Raw genomic sequence first — 20,328 nt, 5'->3', positions numbered from 1 at the left:
CACCTAATCCTGCCACAGGTAGCAGCGAGATGGCCAAGGTCCCCACACAGTGCGCACTTCTGGGTGGTACACTGCGCACTGAAGTGTGTGGGGCTGCCGCACCTGTGACAGACCTTGGGCTGCCCCTGGTAGAAAATCAGGATCCTGTCCCTCCCCAAAAATGTAGAGGAAGGTATATGGGTAACAGTGTTTCCTGAAACCTTCAATTTCACCATGAAGGTCCAGGCCCCTGACCAGATACCATGGTCGTCGCGGGTCTTCTCAGGAATGCCGACGATGTCGCCATATCGACCAATCCAGGTGGAGATGTCCATGCAGGAAAGCGACTCGTTACTGGTCAAAACGGTCACCTTCCTGACCGAGTTCTGGCGGGATATTGCGACAGGGACGAAACCTTGCCATTCGGGGCGACCCCGAGCCAGCTCATGGCGAGACCAAAAAAGCTCAAGGCCCTCCGGTCTCACGAAGCTGACATCGAAGTAGGAGGTCCCATAGGGATGGATCAAGGCAAAGATGTCATATGCCGCGAAGCCCATCCCCAGCAGGAGCTCAGCAACCTTTGACCGATCAGGACAGGCATCCTTGCTTACCCACTGGAGACGGGCCACGTTCCTACGGTTACTCCTCTGCCCCGGTGTCGGCAGAGACCAGACAGTCTCTGCCCCTCTATCTCGGAAGGCGGAAAGACCGTGTCTCTCTATCCAGAAAGACAGATCAACCTCCCTCCCCTCTACATTGATGGAACTCTCCCCTTTCTTCAGGGCGTCCAGGAAGCGCTGCTGCAAGTCACCGTCCTCAGGGCCACCAGACAAGGGCGCACTACTACCCCCAGCAGTGACAGCCCCCGAAAAGCTAGGGGCTGAAGCCCTCGCCACCACTGGGGGGGCAGTGGGACCACTACCTACTTCCCCTCCACCAACACCAGTGCTGCTCTCCTCATTCACTCCACCAATACTCCCATCATTTGTGGCACCACAACTCCCATCATTCACTCCACCACTATTCCCACCATTCACTCCAGCAGTACTCCCATCATTTGCGGCACCACAACTCCTATCATTCACTCCACCACCTGTCCCATCATTCACTCCACCAATACTCCCAACGTTTGCGGCACCACAACTCCCATTATTCACTCCACTGCTACTCCCATCATTCACCCCATTACCACTGTTCTCTGCACCTTCCACAGTCACCTCCATTCCCTCCTCCCTTGTGTCTGCAGTCTCTGCACTCACACCTGCTGGGTCGGGGGAGCGGTGCAGCACCACACCCGTTTTCATTAGCTCAGTGCTGACATTGTGCAGTTCTTTTGGAGCACTGTGCCGCTTATTGTTCTGGGCTGCCTGCCCTGTAGCCACAGACTTCGGGGTGCTGGTATCACGCTTAGGGGCATGCTGTCCCCCCGTCACAGCAGAGCGCACAGTGTTCCTTGCTGATGATGTTCCCTGCTTTTGCTGTGCATTTTTTTTTTCCCGTGGCTCTGACTCAGCTGCGCGCCTCCTCTCCTCTGTTGAGGCGCACTGCGCCCCTGTCACAACAGTGCGCCCCCCTTTCGCCGCACCATGCTCCTCGGCCCTGCCCCCCACAGCCCCAGCGTTGGCCGGCTCAGCTGCAGTGAACAGGGATGGAGTCTGCCCACACCGTCCCCCTTTCGCAACGGCGTGGACATCCCCCCCCCGCTCTCCTCGTCCCCGGTGATAACCGGCTTAGCCGCAGCAGGCAGGGAGGGAAACTCCACGGGGTCCCCTATGTCCGGCGCCGTGAGTACCTCCACAGCCTCACCCCCTGCACTGTTCCCCGCACAGACGGCAGCATTGCCGGACGTCCTCCTCCTCTCCCCACCTTGCCTATGCCCCGGACCCACTGCAGAGCCCGTGCTTTTAGGTTTGGTGGGGTTTACACAGGAGGTGGTAGGTGTAACATCAGACATTGGTACATATTTGTAACTCACCACCTCCTGTGTCGCCTTCTTTGTCTTCCTCCTCTTTTTGGTCTCCTCCGCTGGCTCGTCCTCCCCGAAGGAGAATCTCGTCAGGTCCACAGGAGACTCCAGCTCTCTGATCTCCCTCAACAGACCGCACTCCTCCTCTGCTGACACTCCAGCATGGGTTGTCGGAGTCCTCTGCCGTGCCGGGAGGCCGCTTCCTTGCTGGCTCTGCGACTCTTTCTCCCGGCTTGTTCCAGCACGTGAGACTCCAGCCACGACTTCGTCCTCCTCCTCACTTAGGACGCCGGCTGGCAGTTCTCCCGAGGTATTTAACCCCTTCATTTCAGAGAACCGCCGCTGGTTCTTAAACCTCTCCAGGAAGGGACCTGCGCTTTTCTCAATCCCCTCCCGGAGGAGCACTAACCGGACCACCTCATCTCTGAGGGCTTTAAACCTCTGGGAGGTCGCGGGTCTTTCCTTGCTAGAGGCACGGGTGTTCAGGATCCGTGCCTCCCGCAGCTGCTCCTTCAGCCCGGTCAGTGCTTTGCCAGCGTCCTCGTACTCTCGCAACATGGCGACCACTCGGGAGGAGAAGGAGCTCGTGGACTCGCTGGAGGTCATCTCGCCCCATGATGTTGCTGGGCTCTTCTTCCTGGGGCCTGGGGTGCCCCTGTCTCCCTCTCTGGGCGGACGATGAGCCGTCTCGGGGTTGGAGTAGGTGGGTACGGTCTTTCTCATCCGACCAGATCTCCTCACGCCCTCCTGGGCCGGTTGCTGCTGCTCTCTGTCCCCCGCCGGCACAGACCGGGGAACAGAAGCCTGGGAAGCCATGCCTGGCTCCCAGGAAGCCTGCCACTTCCTGGGGAGAAGAGAGGCAGACTCTGGGCCTCCTCCTGGAAGTCCTGGAGCTCACAAGACAGGTGCTACTCTCAGCAGGGTGTGACTGATTGTGGGCACCTGTCCTACAGTCTCCTCCCCCAGTAATGGCTGATAACAGGGAGTAATAGATTGTGGTCTCCTGTCCTACAGTCACCTCCCCCAGTAATGGCTGATAACAGGGAGTAATAGATTGTTGTCTCCTGTCCTACAGTCGCCTCCCCCAGTAATGGCTGATAACAGGGAGTAATAGATTGTAGTCTCCTGTCCTACAGTCGCCTCCCCCCGTAATGGCTGATAACAGGGAGTAATAGATTGTTGTCTCCTGTCCTACAGTCGCCTCCCCCCCGTAATGGCTGATAACAGGGAGTAATAGATTGTAGTCTCCTTTCCTACAGTCACCTCCCCCAGTAATGGCTGATAACAGGGAGTAATAGATTGTATTTGACACTGTAAGCAAAAACACAGATGCTCAGATAGTATAGTGCCCCTTTTTAAGGGCACATTTCATTTTTTCGTTAAAGGAATTTTCCATCTTCTCAGGCTTGTTTTTCTTTAGTTTTGCACTTCCCGCCGTTCCAGCGCTGCCCCCCCCATCTTCACTGATACGACTTCAGTGGTGACATCACAACTACTGCTCTCTGCAGCCAATCCCTGAACCCAGTGGTCATCTTGATGTAGACTGTCAGTCTGCTGAGATCAGTGATTGGCTGCAGTGGTCCTGTTAGTGATTGTTGCATTGCAGCTGCAGCCATGTCAGCAGACACTGGGACCTCAGCGCAACGTCGGGGAGAAAGTACAGATTTTATTTTGAGGTCAAGACTTTGGGCAACAAACTGAAAAACTTCTTTTAATTAAAAATGAAATGTGGCCTGACCCCATGATTGAGACCTGCTCTCATGGGCAGGTAATGTAATTGTTGGGTTTCTTAGGTTATGTTATCCAGGGCTCCATGCCCCAGGACATGTGCGCCCCGGGTTCATGGGGTGTGCCCCAGGACCGATGTGCCCCAGGACCTGTGCGTCCCGGGTTCGTGGGGTGAATGTTGGCATCTGAGTTTTCACTTTAACATTTATAAATATCCATTCCTAGTGGGAAAACTTTGCCTTTAACCCCTGATAAACTCTCCATGCACAAGCGGGAGTGTGGGGTAATTAGCTGGGGAAAGCGGCCGCTGTCCCTTTAAGCCGTTTTCTGTCCTTTATTCCACGAGATCCCGCTTCCTCCTCCGCTCAGTAGATTTGGGTTAATGATTTACTGGCGGCAGCCCCGTTATCATTTCCGCAGGTCAGAAAAATGTTATTAATGCCCCTGATGAGATATTGAAGAACTTCTGCCGGGTGCCTCCAAACTCTGGGGGGCTCATAAATCCTGTGTGGTGATATCTGGTAATGTGGCCAGGCACTGGGGGAGCATGGATGTGTAACGTGTCTGATAGTGCAGGAAGTCCAATAATCCGGTGGGGTCATGGACACACAGATGCCACAAATGTGCTTCCTTCTGGATCTTAGATTCCTGACCACGCTTTCTATGGGAGTCTGCCCAGCCGACCCAATCAGAGATGACCGTCCCTATGGAAGGTGGGGGGATAGCTTGTGTTCTGTACATGAGCCCTAAAGTTTCACCGCCCCCTAGTTCAGGACCTGACGCCATGCCAGTTACTATGCCCTCTATAGCTGCTGATACCTGCCTACAGCCCTCAGCGTCCTCTTGCCGAGTAGCCTGGGAGTGGTAGTTATGCTTCGGCTAATAATCCCTAATATTGATCCGGTCCTTGCTTCTAAAGTTAGAACCAATCGTTGCCCAGCTTATTTCCCTTATAGGGGCAGTATTATTGTATCTCTCGCTGTGTATACAGTGTACAGGTGTAATATCTTTTTGCTTGGTGACGCTGGTAATTATGTCCTGGTTTTGGCTTGTATTTGGCAGGATTTATGTCTCTGCCTCCTGTTCTCGCTCGTGTTCCTCCCTTCTGCTATCTGCATCTTTATACTCTGAGGTCAGATGGAAAAACCAGTTCATGCGGTTGTATTGCAGCTTTCCGTGGCTGCCATGTGGCGGGTTGTGAGCAGTGGGTGTGATCAGTCGCATTTCTTGTGTGTTCAGGTTGTCGCTGCAGTTTGACACCTGTTTACTTGGAGCTGCGGCAGCGCAGGTGGAGCAGAACCGTCATGTCCCCGGCCGCCCACCGATGATCCGTATGATCGGCTTCTGACGCAGGTGAGCGTGGACGGGGCTGTTGTACGTCTGATATCTGAGGCAATGACTGTAACACTGTGACCCTGGTGGTGGCTTTGTATTTATTTTTATATAGCGCCATCATAAACCGCAGCGCTGTACAGACATCATCACTGTCCTCATCGGAGCTCACAGGTCCTTTGTGCGATAACCTTTGCCAGGGTTTGTATGTTCTCCCTGTTTTTTTGGGGGGGCATTTCTCCACATTAATTGAGGGCCCCAATGAGAACAGTCTGTTCAGTGCTGTGGTATATGATGGCGCTATAAAAGTGAGTGAATCTAATTGTCCTGGTGTAGGAGTGCCGGCCTGTATGAAGACGGTGGCTTTGGGATGGCAGGACTCGGGCTCTTGGGTGTCCTTACAATGTGCCCCTCGGTGTCCTGCCAGCGACCTCGCTATATGGACTGTTCTGTGCCATAAAAGCCTCCGCGTTGGAATCTGCATTATAGGCGACGTATACAGGGAGGGATCGTATAAACTGTGAGGCGGAGAGCAAGTACTGGCCTAGTATGTGTGCATAGACCATAAGTGGCAGCGGGCTGCTGCCCTGTCGCCCAAGGCCGTGCTATTAGCGATACTTTAAGGTCACGTTCCAATGCTTCATTCACTCAGAGCCCTGTGATGAATGCAGCCCAACAGGAATCTCCTCATTGATGTCACATATCAGAGATTCCAGTAATATATGTGTTCCCGGGATCGAATGAAGAATGGTCACCACCTCTGAGGAAGAGTCACTACATACTGCGCGAAGGTCAACTGCTCAAAGTGCCATGTCCGGCATCATATAACCTGTATACTCCAGAGCTGCATTCACTATTCTGCTGGTGCAGTCACTGTACATACATTACATTACTGATCCTGAGTTACACCCTGTATTATACTCCAGAGCTGCACTCACTATTCTGCTGGTGCCCTCACTGTGTACATACATTACATTACTGATCCCGAGTTACATCCTGTATTATACCCCAGAGCTGCACTCACTGTGTACATACATTACATTACTGATCCCGAGTTACATCCTGTATTATACTCCAGAGCTGCACTCACTATTCTGCTGGTGCAGTCACTGTGTACATACATTACATTACTGATCCTGAGTTACATCCTGTATTATACTCCAGAGCTGCACTCACTATTCTGCTGGTGCAGTCACTGTGTACATACATTACATTACTGATCCTGAGTTACATCCTGTATTATACCCCAGAGCTGCACTCACTATTCTGCTTGTGGAGTCACTGTGTACATACATTACATTACTGATCCTGAGTTACATCCTGTATTATACTCCAGAGCGGCACTCACTATTCTGCTGGTGCAGTCACTGTGTACATACATTACATTACTGATCCTGAGTTACACCCTGTATTATACCTCAGAGCTGCACTCACTATTCTGCTGGTGCAGTCACTGTGTACATACGTTACTGATCCTGAGTTACAAACCTGTATTATACCCTAGAGCTGCACTCACTATTCTGCTGGTGCAGTCACTGTATACATACATTACATTACTGATCCTGAGTTACATCCTGTATTATACCCTAGAGCTGCACTCACTATTCTGCTGGTGCAGTCACTGTGTACATACATTACATTACTGATCCTGAGTTACATCCTGTATTATACTCCAGAGCTGCACTCACTATTCTGCTGGTGCAGTCACTGTGTACATACATTACATTACTGATCCTGAGTTACATCCTGTATTATACCCCAGAGCTGCACTCACTATTCTGCTGGTGGAGTCACTGTGTACATACGTTACTGATCCTGAGTTACAAACCTGTATTATACCCTAGAGCTGCACTCACTATTCTGCTGGTGCAGTCACTGTATACATACATTACATTACTGATCCTGAGTTACATCCTGTATTATACCCTAGAGCTGCACTCACTATTCTGCTGGTGCAGTCACTGTGTACATACATTACATTACTGATCCTGAGTTACATCCTGTATTATACTCCAGAGCTGCACTCACTATTCTGCTGGTGCAGTCACTGTGTACATACATTACATTACTGATCCTGAGTTACATCCTGTATTATACCCCAGAGCTGCACTCACTATTCTGCTGGTGGAGTCACTGTGTACATACATTACATTACTGATCCTGAGTTACAACCTGTATTATACCTCAGAGCTGCACTCACTATTCTGCTGGTGCAGTCACTGTGTACATACGTTACTGATCCTGAGTTACAAACCTGTATTATACCCTAGAGCTGCACTCACTATTCTGATGGTGCCCTCACTGTGTACATACATTACATTACTGATCCTGAGTTACAGCCTGTATTATATTCCAGAGCTGCACTCGCTATTCTGCTGGTGCAGTCACTGTGTACATTATGTTACTGATCCACGTTGGTGACGCACCTTTTCCCTGCTCGCATGCTTTACACTGCAGCACTGATCACTGTGGCTGGCGCCAGGTGCTGTAATGGAGCAGTATTTGCTTACACCGGTTTCCTCTCTTCGTATCAGCTGAATTATGACAGGACACAGTGTAAACAGACGTCGCTGCTCTTATCACAGGGAGGGTCCTGGGAACGTCCCCAGTGCACACAGTGCTAGATTCTGGGACTTGTAGTGCTTGCTTGCTGTTATCACAGGGAGGGTCCTGGGAATGACCCCAGTGCAAACAGCGCGGGATGCTGGGACTTGTAGTACTTGCCGGATGCAGTTGTTGTAGTGAGACCTGAGCCGGATCGGATGTGATGATTCAATTTGTTGTCTCTGATTATGGAACTCGCACCGGATCATAAAGATAAAGCTGAGACTCGTGGCCTCCCCTGCGATGACTGTCTCACTGAGGAGCCATTGCTTTCTGTTATCAGCTCTTATGACCACAGTGGTACAACATTGCTTGTGAGGACAATGCAGATCCTGTCTGACTACAACTCTCAGCATTCTCTGGCTGGATCCTCGGCACGTTCTCGTCCATCTCTTCTATTTGTTCTTTTCTGGACTCTGGGACGAGGAAATCCTGATCACTCGTACCTGTAGTGGTGAAGTATGGGCAGACTATTGCTCTCTGTTATCAGTCAGACAGTCTGTCTTTAAAGGGTCCCTGCACGCTCAGCCCATCTCCCTGTATTTGCTGCCCAGGTGATTTAGCTTATTCCCCCACTGTTGCCGTGTCAGACTGGCTGTGTTTTCTTGTAGGCTATTGCTCGCTGGTATCAGCCAGTAGTATGTTGCTCACACTATGTGCTTTGTGTTTACAGATCGCAGCAAGCTGCTGGAGAGCCGGCAGAACAGCGGCTACGGGACGGTGCCGGTCTGGACCCCAAAGCCTCGCATGGTGAGTGATACTCGGGGGTGGCCACGTACCATGAACGCGCCCTCATAGCCTGTGACTGACCCGCCGCCGCGCTCTGCACCCACTTTTCCTTTCTTTTTGCAGGAGCTTTGTGGGTACTGCAGAGTAAGATGGCGCACAGTTGTCTGCTACGTCCTCTGCATCCTCACCCTGGGGCTTCCACTCATCATCTTCCACTGGAAACCTCGACTCCTCGTCCTGGCCACCTGCCGCCGCTGCTCCCTGGCCGAGGCCGACACATTGGTGGTGAAGGTAAGGTGGTTATGACTGTGTGGGGTTCGTGTCCGGCCTGTTGCACCCTGCTTGTTAACGCCACCATCTGTGCTTTCAGGATGTCTTCAGTCAGATCTGTATTGTGGAGGTGCGGGAGGAGCGTGGCGTGGATCCCAGGTGCGTCTTTGTAGCACTGCTAGCGGGGTGGCAACCAATATGGCTGCACAGTCTTGTGCTTCTCCATGGACGCCACTGAGGAGCTTCCGTGCGGAGGTAAAGCCAGGGTAATATGTCTGATGTTCACAGCCTGCAGGTCAGCAATGCCGGGCAGCTGGGGGCCGCAGCGGGGGGCAGCGTGGCTCTCGCAGTTGGAGAGGAGGAGGAGTTCAAGGACACGATTCAGCTGCACCATAAGGAGGAGGTGAGGAGCCATCGTCATCTGTAGCCTCACCCGGGAGCAGACCATCGCATTATCCAACGTTCTAGAAAATTGTCCTTGTATGATCAATGTGTGAATTATCGGGGTCTTGTGCCCCTTCGGGTCTACATTTCAGTAACGCTGGGTTTGCGGTTTTCAGGCAAGCATCCTGCGATACTTTGTGTTTGAGGGGATGCGCTACATCTGGAGACCGGCGGCCATGGCCTTCATAAAAGTCAGGTAAGGTGGTCGGAGGCTTCCGATGTCCGAGTAGACTTCATATTACTATGACAGATCTTCTGGTCACATGGGAAATTACTGCAAATATTTCTGCTCACAGTTCACTGGACGAAGGGTTAACGTGCGGAGAGGTTCATAAGTATAAGTCCGGCCTCAGCCAATTGGATCACGATAACAGGTGAGCGGCGGGCTACGGGCCCCTGGGAGGAGGGCGGCTGCGGGCCCCTGGGAGGGGGCAGCAGGCTTCCTATGTCTTCTATGAACCATCGACTCCATTTTGTTTCCTCCAGGAAGCTGATTTATGGTCCTAATGAAATTGACGTCCCCGTTAAATCCTACTGGCAGCTTCTAGTCGAGGAGGTAAGTTCTGCGCTCCACTGCTTCTGATTCCGGAGTGATAACTTCCTTGTGCCACCTCCTCCCCCGCTCTCTCTGGCGCCATCTTTCCTCTCCCCTACGATCAGTGATGGTGTCTCCTGCCAGGTCCTGAATCCCTTCTACATCTTCCAAGTGTTCAGCGTGGTGCTTTGGTTGTGTGAGGGATATTATTACTACGCCGGCTGCATCATCGTCATCTCCATCATCTCCATTACCGTCTCGCTCTATGAGACAAGGAAGGTGAGGTCACCACTGCCTCCATCACTTCCGGCAGTTGGTACATTATATCCCTCTATAATCAGATGGGGAATCATTCTGCCGCTTCGCTTCACATCCCACAATGCATTGCTTCTGTCTCTCTCCTCAGCAAAGTGTAACGCTGCACAACATGGTGAAGCTGGCGGTGAGCGTGACAGTGCGAAGAGCGACCGGAGGTGAGTGCCCATCCTAAATAGTGGTAAGGTTACGGGGCAGCTGCAGGACAGGTGTGGGGGTGCACAGATACGGAGCTTGCATGGCGGTGCTGCAGGCACAGGTGTAGGATCTGGATTGGGGTGTCCCAGGCACAGGGGTAGGGTTCAGATTGGGGTGTCTTAGGTGTAGGGTCCGAATTGGGGTTCCCCAGGCACGGGTGTAGGGTTTGGATTGGGGCGGTGCAAGTGTGGGGTACAGATTGGGGTGTCCTAGGCATAGGTGTAGGGTCCAGAATGGAGTTCCCCAGGCATGTGTGTAGTGTTTGGATTGTGGGGTCTGGATTGGGGCGCCGCAGGTGTGGATGTAGGGTCAGCATGGTGGCGACGCAGATGTAAGGTCTGGATGGCAGCGCCACCGGGTGGTATGGGGGTGCACAGGTGTTGGTATTGCATGATGTTGGCTCAGGTATGGGGTGTGTATCTGTGGACAGTGATGCTTCACATTGTGTGTGACCTGAATCCTCGTCATCTCCTTCTCTCATTCTCAGAGGAGCTGATGGTGAACTCCCTGGATCTGGTTCCCGGTGACTGCATCCTCCTTCCTCCGGGGGCGCTGTTGATGCCTTGTGATGCTGCCCTGCTCTCCGGGGAGTGTATGGTGAATGAGAGCATGCTGACCGGTGAGTGGCTGCTGTATGTCCCCCGCCGTCACAGGATTTCATTATAATGCATACAATGCTCTTTTTTTATTGATTTTTTTTTTTAGGTGAAAGTGTGCCCGAAATGAAGACCCCTTTACCTGACGGCCCCTTTACAGCCGATACGGCTTACTCCTCGGATGCTCATCGCCGCCATACTTTATTCTGTGGAACCCAAATCCTCCAGGTCAAGAGCTATGTGGACAAGGAAGTCACCGCCATTGTCGTAAAGACGGGTATGACATGAGGAAACGCCATTAGTGATAGGGGGGAAAAGGGAATTATTGTTATCGGTCAGGCTGCAGGAAACTACAGCCAAGCATCATTACACCCAGTGTTATCCTCCAGAGCAGCACTCCTGTACTCAAATGTGCAGAGATGGACGTTTATTACATCTTGTAAATGATTTCACACTTGTAAATCTTTGTTTTTCTTCTTTCTTTCGTTTAGGCTTTTGCAGTGTGAAAGGAAATCTCATCAGCTCCATCCTGCATCCCAAACCCATCCGCTTCAAGTTCTACCGGGACTCCCTCTGGTTTGTCCTTGTCCTGGCCATATTCGGTGAGGGTTCAGCCCTAATGTACCATGTTGCTTATCAGACTGCTGTCCTTGTCCAGATCCACGGTAACGTTTCCTGCGTTCTCCCTCCCTTTGATTTGCAGCCGTGGTGCTGGCCCCTGCGTCCCCTTTTGATTTGCAGCCATGGTGCTGGCCCCTGCGTCCCCTTTTGATTTGCAGCTGTGGTGCAGGCCCCTGCACACCCCCTTTGATTTGTAGCTCTGGTGCCGGTCCCTGTTCCCCCTTTTGATTTGCAGCTATGGTGCCAGTTCCTGTACCTCCTTTTGATCTGCAGCTGTGGTGCCGGTTCCTGCACATCCCCTTTGATTTGCAGCTGTGGGGCCAGCCCCTGCACTTTTCTTGATTTGCAGCTGTGATGCCAGTTCCTGCACCCCCTTTTGATTTGCAGCAATGATGTTGGTCCCTACACCCCCCCCCCTTTGATTTGTGGCCGTGGAGTAGAATACATTGGAGATTTACTCTTCGTCCTGGGTGTCTGGATCCAGATATAATCACTCTCTCCTGTTCCTTTTTTTTTTTTCTTGCAGCCGTCATTGGCACCATCTACAGTATTATCATCCACCTCTTGTATAAGGTAGGTGTCCTGTGCCTCCCTCCGGTGCCCCTGGCATGTGGTGCTGATTCCCTTGTCTTCTGGGCAGAATGGCATCTCTGAGATCGTTATAAAAGCCCTGGATGTCATCACGATTATTGTGCCACCTGCTCTTCCGGCCGCCATGACAGTGGGAACTATTTACGCCCAGAGCCGACTGAAGAAAAAGGGCATATTCTGTATCAGCCCCCCTCGCATCAACGTCAGCGGCAAGATCAAGATGGTCTGCTTTGATAAGGTATGCATTTTTTTTTTCCCCAGTGGTGCCTCAGAAATCAGAGGTTTTGTCAGGAGGTTGTCAGACAGGATTTGTGAGCGGTGGTTTGTCAGGGGGTCAGTATAAATTCTTCCCCGTTTTGCCACCCGCAGACAGGAACCCTCACTGAGGAAGGCCTGGATGTTTGGGGTGTTGTTCCACTGGAGAACGTCAGCTTCCTGCCGATCGTCCATGACGCGCGTTCCCTCCCCGATGGTCACTTGTTATATTCTCTGGCCGCCTGTCACGCGATCACTCTCCTCGGCGGGCAGCCTATTGGTGACCTGATGGATCTGAAGATGGTGGAGTCTACGGGCTGGGTGAGGATCCGGGGGTTCCACATGTGCGACCCTTGAAACTTATTTCATTATAACAGGCCGGTGCCGAAAGCTCGGTCCTCGTATAATGAACAGTTCTGCGACTTCTTCAATGTTTCTGCTTGCTGTCAGTGAATGGAATTACATTTAGTGAGTCTGTAAGTTGCAGAAATTTTCTCTTACAAGGGTTTGCACACAAATTTTCACCCCCTTTTAATTGCTTCTATCTCCTGCAGATCCTGGAAGATGGAGATGCGGATCCACAAACAGAAGAGATTTTTGGGACTAAGGTTCTATCGGTAATGAAGCCCCCGAGTCTGGAGGAGCAGCCTCTTGGGCCGGTAAATACTTTGTACTCCGTTTTGTCTCCACCTTGTTACAGATGTATCCTGCGTTGAGGTTGCAGTATGACGACGACTCCGCAGAAGTGCCGCCCTCTGATGCTCCTTTGTCTCGCAGGAGGGATTTGGTTTCATGCTCCACTTTCTTTCCAGCTAATATCACCTCTTTTCTCCACAGAAGCACCAGTTGCCCGTGGGCGTCCTGCAGAGGTTCCCCTTTTCTTCCGGTTTGCAAAGAATGAGTGTCGTAGCCACAGTGCCTGGAGCTGCGCTGCCGGAGCTCTACATGAAGGGGGCCCCCGAGATGGTGGGCAGTCTGTGCAGGCCGGACACAGGTGAGGGGTGACATCTGCTGACTGTCCCTGGGACTGGCGCGTCTGCTGGCGGTGAGCGGGGGTGCTGTTTCATTGCTGTCTGTGACGTCGTGGTGTAATTGTTGTTTTTATCACCGCAGTGCCCCCCGACTTCACAGCCATGCTTCGCCAGTACACGCAGGACGGCTACCGGGTCCTGGGCTTTGCTCATAAACCTCTGCAGTCAGTGCGAACATTCGAGGAGGCGCAGTCCATCACCAGGTTTGTGTCTCGGGAGAATGATCACCAGCTATAAGGGCAGAAATCGGGTCCACAAAATGGAGCCGACAAACGTGTGATGCTGCAGGATCGGACCTCTCTACGTGCAGCGCTGCCCCCCAGCTCTGGCACATGTGTCAGATGATTACAGTTTCTTCCGTCTTTTCATATCTTGCAGAGATTTAGCAGAACGTGACCTAATTTTTTCGGGATTCCTGGTGATGAAAAATGTCCTGAAACCGGAGACGGCCCCTGTCATCTACTCCCTAAGGAATGCCGATATACGGACTGTGATGGTGACAGGTGAGTGTTTCGCTGGCCGCATGGCCGTGAATACAGTGGACGTGATACTGATGCTCCTCGCTCTGCAGGGGACAACATGTTGACGGCTGTGAATGTTGCCCGGAGCTCTCACCTGGTGGAGCCGGCCGAGAAGGTTTTCTTTGTGAACGCGTCTCCACCAACGTGCAGCAGCTCTGCCACGCTGAAATTCATTCCATCAGAGCCGTCGTTGTCAGAGGAGTGCAGAGAGGTGAGTTGACGCCCGACATTGCTGAATGCCGCATCGGGAGGCGCACGATATATGGCCGTTGTGACCGCTTCCAGGCCAGCGAGTGCAGATGTCGTCATCAGCGTTGCTCACCGTCCAATGCAGCCGGAATAGCACTATAATATCTACGAGATGCACGAAGACCACAACTGCCCCATAAAGGGAAGCAGGCTGACATCGGCTCACCACAATGTGGTCTGTCTGAGAGTCTGCTACGTGAGCTCACCACGTCTCATCCTGCAGGGACTGTACCAGCAGGGGCGGCTGTTCCTGGAGAGGCAGCCATACTGTTTTGCAATGAATGGGAAATCATTTGCGGTGTTGTCGGACTTCTTCCCCGAGCTCAAGCCCAAGGTAAGACGCTGAGACCACCGGCTACAGATCCTTCATCTTGTTCTCAAGTCACATCTAAAGCTGCAGTCTCTCCTCCTGGGCACCTGCGCAGTCTGCAGCGCCCGATGTGAAGGATGAGGCCTCAGACTGTCACGCCAAGCTTCATTGAGTCCTTGTTGTCTCCATCTGCAGATTCTTATTCGTGCTGCAGTTTTCGCCCGGATGTCGCCAGAGCAGAAGACGCAGCTGGTGGGCGATTTCCAGGATCTCAAGTAAGTGACTTATCACTCAGGTGATGGCTTCCCTGCCCCAGGACATGACCGGTAGCAGTGGAGTGGCTCCTCTATGGGACACACTGGGTCGAGTGCTCTCTCAGCCATTATTATTGCAGTGATCCGTGTGGGTCATGACACTGTGGCCTGGATCTTTGTAGAAAGACAGAACCAGCGTGGCGTGTACCGTGAGTGGGGGTGTGCCGTCCTCTGATGGTCTGTAACCTTTTCCTCCGATGTTGTGCAGCTACTGTGTCGGGATGTGCGGTGACGGCGCCAATGACTGTGGAGCCCTGAAGGCGGCCGACGTGGGAATCTCGCTGTCCGACGCCGAAGCTTCAGTCGCGTCTCCGTTTACATCCAGAGTTGGCAACATCGAGTGTGTCCCCATCGTCATCCGGTAGGCGGCCATTACAGGGACTGAACCAGGACCACATTAGTGTCGCCCATCAATATTCATCAGGTTCTTGATAATGACCTGGCTGACACAAGTATTGGTTCAGTCAGATCAGTGCCGGTGACCGGCGGAGAGTGTACAAAGCATGGCATGGTGAGTGGGATGGATGCACTTCTAAGTGACATCTGCTCAGTCCCTCCCCCATGCTTTATACTGCAGCTCTCCTGACTTCTATTACAAGCACAGTGACTATAAACCACAAGTAAATACAGCTGTGGTGAGATGATCCGGGAGCTTCTGCTTTCACACATCGCGGCGCCCGGCTGTGGAGGCCCCTATTACCTGTCCTCTCTTCTTACTTCCTCGTTGCCGCGTGTCTTGCAGGGAGGGCCGCTGCTCGCTGGAGACCTCCTTCGAGATGTTCAAGTACATGGCCTTGTACAGCCTGACCCAGTTTATCAGCGTGCTCATCCTGTATACGGTGAGTGATGGAGAAGAAGACGGGGGTCGTGGAGGTCTGTCCTCCATGTATTCGGGTCGGGGACTGCAGCCGGTCCCCCCCAGCCGTGCAGCATTATGGTTCTTTTGATAACGCTTTTGCAGGTCAACACCAACCTGGGTGACCTCCAGTTCCTTCTGTTTGACCTGGTGATCACCACCACCGTGGCGGTGCTAATGGGCAGGACGGGGCCGGCCCGTGAGCTGGGAATAAGGCGGCCGCTGGGCACATTGATTAGTGTGCCGGTACTAGGAAGCCTGATCGTTCAGACCTGCATGATCCTCCTCGGCCAGTTGCTGTCCTACTTTCTGATCAAATCCCAGATGTGGTGAGTACAGTACTGGATGGACTAACCCGCCTATGTCATCTGTATAATACCGCACCACCCTGCACCCCATAACCTGACACATACGTGTGTAATACCGCATCGCTCTGCACCCCATAACCTGACACATACGTGTGTAATACCGCATCGCTCTGCACCCCATAACCTGACAAGTACAGGTGTAATACCGCATTGCTCTGCACCCCATAACCTGACAAGTACAGGTGTAATACCGCATTGCTCTGCACCCCATAACCTGACAAGTGCAGGTGTAATACCGCATTGCTCTGCACCCCATAACCTGACAAGTACAGGTGTAATACCGCATTGCTCTGCACCCCATAACCTGAAATATACCTGTGTAATACCGCACCACTCGGCACCCCATAACCAGATACGTACAGGTGTAATGCCGCATCGCTCTGCACCCCATAACCTGACAAGTACAGGTGTAATACCGCATTGCTCTGCACCCCATAACCTGACACGTACAGGTGTAATACCACATTGCTCTGCACCCCATAACCTGACACGTACATGTGTAATACCGCATCGCTCTGCACCCCATAACCTGACACATCTGTGTAATACTGCAACGCTCTGCACCCCATAACCTGACATATACCTGTGTAATACTGCATCACTCTGCACCCCAAAACCTGACACTTGTGTAATATCGCACCCCCCAATCTATCTGTAGATTTCCACATCGCTCTTTAAGGCTGAATGCAAACGTACTTTTTGGCCCTGCGGATTTTTCCGTGCAGAATGGAAGAAATCCGCAGGTCAAATGACCTGCATTTTTCCTGCGGATTTCTTCCATTTTTCATGCGGTTTTTGTGCGGTTTTCCCCCTGCGGATTTGGTGACAGGGGAAAACCGCACAAAAGAAGTAACATGCTGCGGATTTTGTACCGCGGGAAAACCGCACAGAACAACCGCAGCGTCTGCACAGCGTTTTTTTTTTTACATTGATTTTAAGGCTACTGTACAATGCAGAAATGCAACGTTTCTGCGCGGTAAAATCCGCTGCAAATCTGCATCGTGTGCACACAGCCTAACTCTGTATTCTGGTCTTGCTTTCTGATTCAGCTCCTCTCCTGCCATCTAGTGGCCCTTTCTCAGATTGTAGATCCCTATTCTGCTCCTCTCCTATCTTCTCGTCAGCCTGTTTCACACTTCCGTTTTTGTGTCCGCCAAACGGATCCGTTTCCATTTTTTTGACGGAAACTGATGAAAACGGATCCGTTTTTTTAAAAACGGATCCGTTTTTTTGACGGATCCGCGGTAACCGTAATGGAAGTCTATGGGACAAAAAAAACGGATCCTGCAAAAAATGGCGGATCCGTTTTTTTACGGAAAACAACGGATTTTGACGGATTTGAAAAAACGGAAGTGTGAAACAGGCCTAATGGTTATTTCCGTCTGTAGGTTTGTCCCAGTAAATACCACGAGCACCGTGCCGCAGCACCTGCCAAATTATGAGAACACTGCTGTCTTCTGTGTCTCTGGATTCCAGTACCTGATTCTCGCTGTCGTCCTCTCTAAGGGATATCCTTTCCGGAAGCCACTGTACACAAATGGTGAGTAGCTGCAGGGTACTGTCGGGGCTGCAGCTGCGCCTGAGTCCATGATGCACGTGCAGGATAGACGGGGGAAAACGGGTGCACCAGGGGCATCAGTCAGTGCTGGCCGGCGTCTGGATAGTGATGTGCTCTTGTCGCCCCTTCAATGTCATCAATGTGTACCTGCCAGCCCCTGCCTGTGCAGTGACCCCCAGTGACCTGTGCTGTTTCCCCCCAGTCCTGTTCCTCGTCGACCTCCCACTATGCCATGTGTGACCCCCAGTGACCTGTGCCGTTTCCTCCCAGTCCTGTTTCTTGTTGACCCCCCCCCCATTGACATGTGCTGTTTCCCCCCCAGTCCTGTTCCTCGTTGCCCTCCTCATACTCCTCGCTATGATGCTCTGGATCACGCTCTTTCCCCTGAAGTTCATGTTGTCGCTCCTGGATCTCAAAGTCATCAACGATTTCAACTTTAAGTTTGTGTTTATTGGAATCGCAGCCGTGAACTTCATTGCTGCCTTCATTGTTGAGGTGAGTGATATCAGGTGTCCATGTGTGGGGGGGCTGGAGCGACCTGCCAGCCATTGGGTCACCATGCTCACAGTCTCCACTTTCTTCCAGACGGCTCTGGATCAAGGATATTTAAGCTGCTTAAGGAAACTACGAAAAAAGAAGGAACCCCAAAAAATATACAAGAAGCTGGAGCAGCAGCTCCAGGGGCAGCACAACTGGCCCCCTGTAGACCAGACTCTGCACCCCAGCCACTCCAAGCACTCCAGGTAGCAGGAGGTTCGGGAATCTGGTGCTATCACCCTGTTACTATGCCGGTCGCTGCATGGTCTGTGGAGATGGATGGCTCCTGACTGTGCAGCAATATTCAGGTGCGTGCCGGGGTGGGATCCCAAACTTCCAGCCGGATTCCCCTCTCTATTGACTTGTCTGCTGAATGTGGAGGAACGGAGCTGCCCCATAACTTGATCCTCTGCCCACAATGCACACGGATCTACTGGAAGCAAAGACCACCAGGACGGCCATGCTGTGGACCATTGCTGTGTAATGTCTCCTGTGCAGGGCAGATCAGGAAATGGCTTAGATGGCAATTCTTGCCTGTTAGGTCAGTGTCAGCTCTGTAGCAGCCCAGCTCTCTCGGGGGTGGGTTCTAGACTGTTTTAGGTTTTAGATTCCCATTACAACCTACTGTCAGATTCTTGGGGTACGATTTCAGCAAGTTCTTGCCAGCCAAGACGGCGTGATGCCAATAATAACATGAAATTAGGGAATTGTACTTTAAGGAATTGCCTGTTTTATTTTGCAAAGATAAGGATTTCCTCTGGCCACAGTCTAGGGGTCCAGTCTGATGATGGATATTTGCTCCATGGACGTGGCTTCCTCTGAACTCTCAGGGAAAATGTCTGCTCTGCCGATGATCTACAAGGACAACGACACTGGAAATGGCCGCTTATCTCCTGCCTCTTACTGTGCAGACGAGCCCCGAACGCAGACGGCTGTGCCCCCGACTAATGTGCCGCCTCTTATTTATTTCTATTTTATGTCTGTGCTGCAGATTTTACTGTCGGGGGCGCTCACACCAAAAAACAACGCACCTTATTCCTTGTTCTCGCGTCTCTTTTATACTTTTACTTTTTATATTTTTGTCTGTTCTGTGAGATTTCCTAAAATGAAGATGACACCTGCAGCGATGGCCGGGCACTGACTGGTGCACGCTGGGCATTGTTTTTGTTTTGTTTTTTCTTCTTTCTTTCTGTTTTGCCATGTTTTTAAGTCTTGTAATTTTCTAAATGCCCTAGATTTAATGCTAAGGTTAATCATTCTGCATCAGTCACTCTGTTTCATGTTGTTATAGGAGCTAGAGTGTGATTATATCAGGGTCAGGGCGATTCACAAAGGATGTCAGATAAGAGCAAAAAGAATGTGTGAACGGGTTGCGCAACTTGTATCTGTAGTACCTGCATTATAGCACTAGATGGTGCCATGGCATCAGTGGTGTTCTTAGTACCTGTATTGGTGACATGGCGCCACCTAGTGCTACAATGTGGCTTCTGTATGGGATTACTGAGGACACCGCTCCACTTAAAGGGAACCTGTCAGCAGGATTGTGCTCAGTAACTACAGACAGTGTCAGGTTGGTGCTGTTATACTCATTACAATGCTACCTGGTGATGGAGGGTCTTCATGTGGTGCTCCGCTTAGATATATTCATCCTTATGGCATGTCAGTGATCCCTCACATGCATGCTGCATTCATCAGGCAGGCGGCCACAACCACAAGATGGATTTCATCACCAGGTATCATTGTAATCAGTATAATGGTGCTGACCTGACACTGTAGTTACTGTGCACAATCCTGCTGACAGGTTCCTTTTACAGCTACTGCCAACCCGTGTCATACCGCACGGTGGCGGGTATACCTCGTGTCGTACCCATGCCATGGCATCAGATATTGTGCTGTAACTGTCCAGTGAAGCCATATTGTGGGCACAGGATGCGTACCACTCATTGCGCCTGGCTGTGTCATTCTCCAGCCGGTGACTATCACAGTCCTCATGGTCCTGGGGCCCCGGTACCACATTGTGGGGTCCATACACAGTATTGCAGGTTTCTGGCCTCTGTGATTGAAGGACTGTTCTGTCTCACCCACCCTTGATGTCTGGGGGGGTGATGGAAGTGCGGCATTTTCTCCGCTCTGACTTGATACCTTCGTGGGATGAACCAGATGGACAAGGTGCGGCTGCCAATAAACTTTATTTTCTACGCTCTGCGTCTATGGCGTTTTTTTCAGATCTGTGCCTGCGTCCAACTTTTTTCTAGCTGCCGGTTTCCTTTTTTTTTTCTCCCATGTTGCTTTAAGCCGCGTGCATCTGATGTGATGGAACGAGACGTGGCAATGGTCTGGGGGTCTCCGTCATGCCCCTCTGTTGCAGCCGCTGTCTCTTCTGGATTCTACAGTTCGATTCTCCAATCAATACTTCTGTTT

At 51.8% G+C, this 20,328-nt stretch overlaps 1 protein-coding gene across 6 annotated transcripts in view; it reads left to right on the top strand.

Moving 5' to 3' along the window:
* The window catches only part of ATP13A2 (ATPase cation transporting 13A2), a 45,781-nt gene extending 25,676 nt beyond the window's left edge, over positions 1-20,105 (top strand). For 3 of the 6 annotated variants that reach the window (XM_073570255.1, XM_073570259.1, XM_073570256.1), the window contains exons 2-29: positions 8,283-8,359; positions 8,462-8,629; positions 8,709-8,767; positions 8,897-9,011; positions 9,169-9,248; positions 9,349-9,426; positions 9,539-9,608; positions 9,732-9,866; positions 9,994-10,060; positions 10,588-10,719; positions 10,806-10,973; positions 11,188-11,298; positions 11,844-11,890; positions 11,958-12,146; positions 12,278-12,484; positions 12,718-12,822; positions 13,001-13,157; positions 13,277-13,397; positions 13,573-13,697; positions 13,766-13,926; positions 14,188-14,298; positions 14,470-14,549; positions 14,797-14,949; positions 15,331-15,427; positions 15,550-15,773; positions 17,201-17,352; positions 17,693-17,865; positions 17,956-20,105. In XM_073570255.1, coding sequence (XP_073426356.1) covers positions 8,283-8,359; positions 8,462-8,629; positions 8,709-8,767; positions 8,897-9,011; positions 9,169-9,248; positions 9,349-9,426; positions 9,539-9,608; positions 9,732-9,866; positions 9,994-10,060; positions 10,588-10,719; positions 10,806-10,973; positions 11,188-11,298; positions 11,844-11,890; positions 11,958-12,146; positions 12,278-12,484; positions 12,718-12,822; positions 13,001-13,157; positions 13,277-13,397; positions 13,573-13,697; positions 13,766-13,926; positions 14,188-14,298; positions 14,470-14,549; positions 14,797-14,949; positions 15,331-15,427; positions 15,550-15,773; positions 17,201-17,352; positions 17,693-17,865; positions 17,956-18,117 — 3,524 coding nt within the window. In that variant the 3' untranslated portion in view covers positions 18,118-20,105. Of the gene's footprint in view, positions 1-4,912; positions 5,027-8,282; positions 8,360-8,461; positions 8,630-8,708; positions 8,768-8,896; positions 9,012-9,168; positions 9,249-9,348; positions 9,427-9,538; positions 9,609-9,731; positions 9,867-9,993; positions 10,061-10,587; positions 10,720-10,805; positions 10,974-11,187; positions 11,299-11,843; positions 11,891-11,957; positions 12,147-12,277; positions 12,485-12,717; positions 12,823-13,000; positions 13,158-13,276; positions 13,398-13,572; positions 13,698-13,765; positions 13,927-14,187; positions 14,299-14,469; positions 14,550-14,796; positions 14,950-15,330; positions 15,428-15,549; positions 15,774-17,200; positions 17,353-17,572; positions 17,626-17,692; positions 17,866-17,955 lie in introns of those variants that run through there. The other 3 variants (XM_073570258.1, XM_073570257.1, XM_073570260.1) reach the window with 3 other exon arrangements.
* The last annotated feature ends 223 nt before the right edge of the window (positions 20,106-20,328 follow it).

Source organism: Dendrobates tinctorius, unplaced genomic scaffold (genome assembly GCF_039654945.1).
Source record: "Dendrobates tinctorius isolate UK_male_01 unplaced genomic scaffold, ASM3965494v1 ptg000028l, whole genome shotgun sequence".
Classification (NCBI taxonomy): Eukaryota; Metazoa; Chordata; class Amphibia; order Anura; family Dendrobatidae; genus Dendrobates; species Dendrobates tinctorius.
Note: the sequence above shows the minus strand (reverse complement) of the source record. Positions and strands in the feature narration are given on the sequence as shown.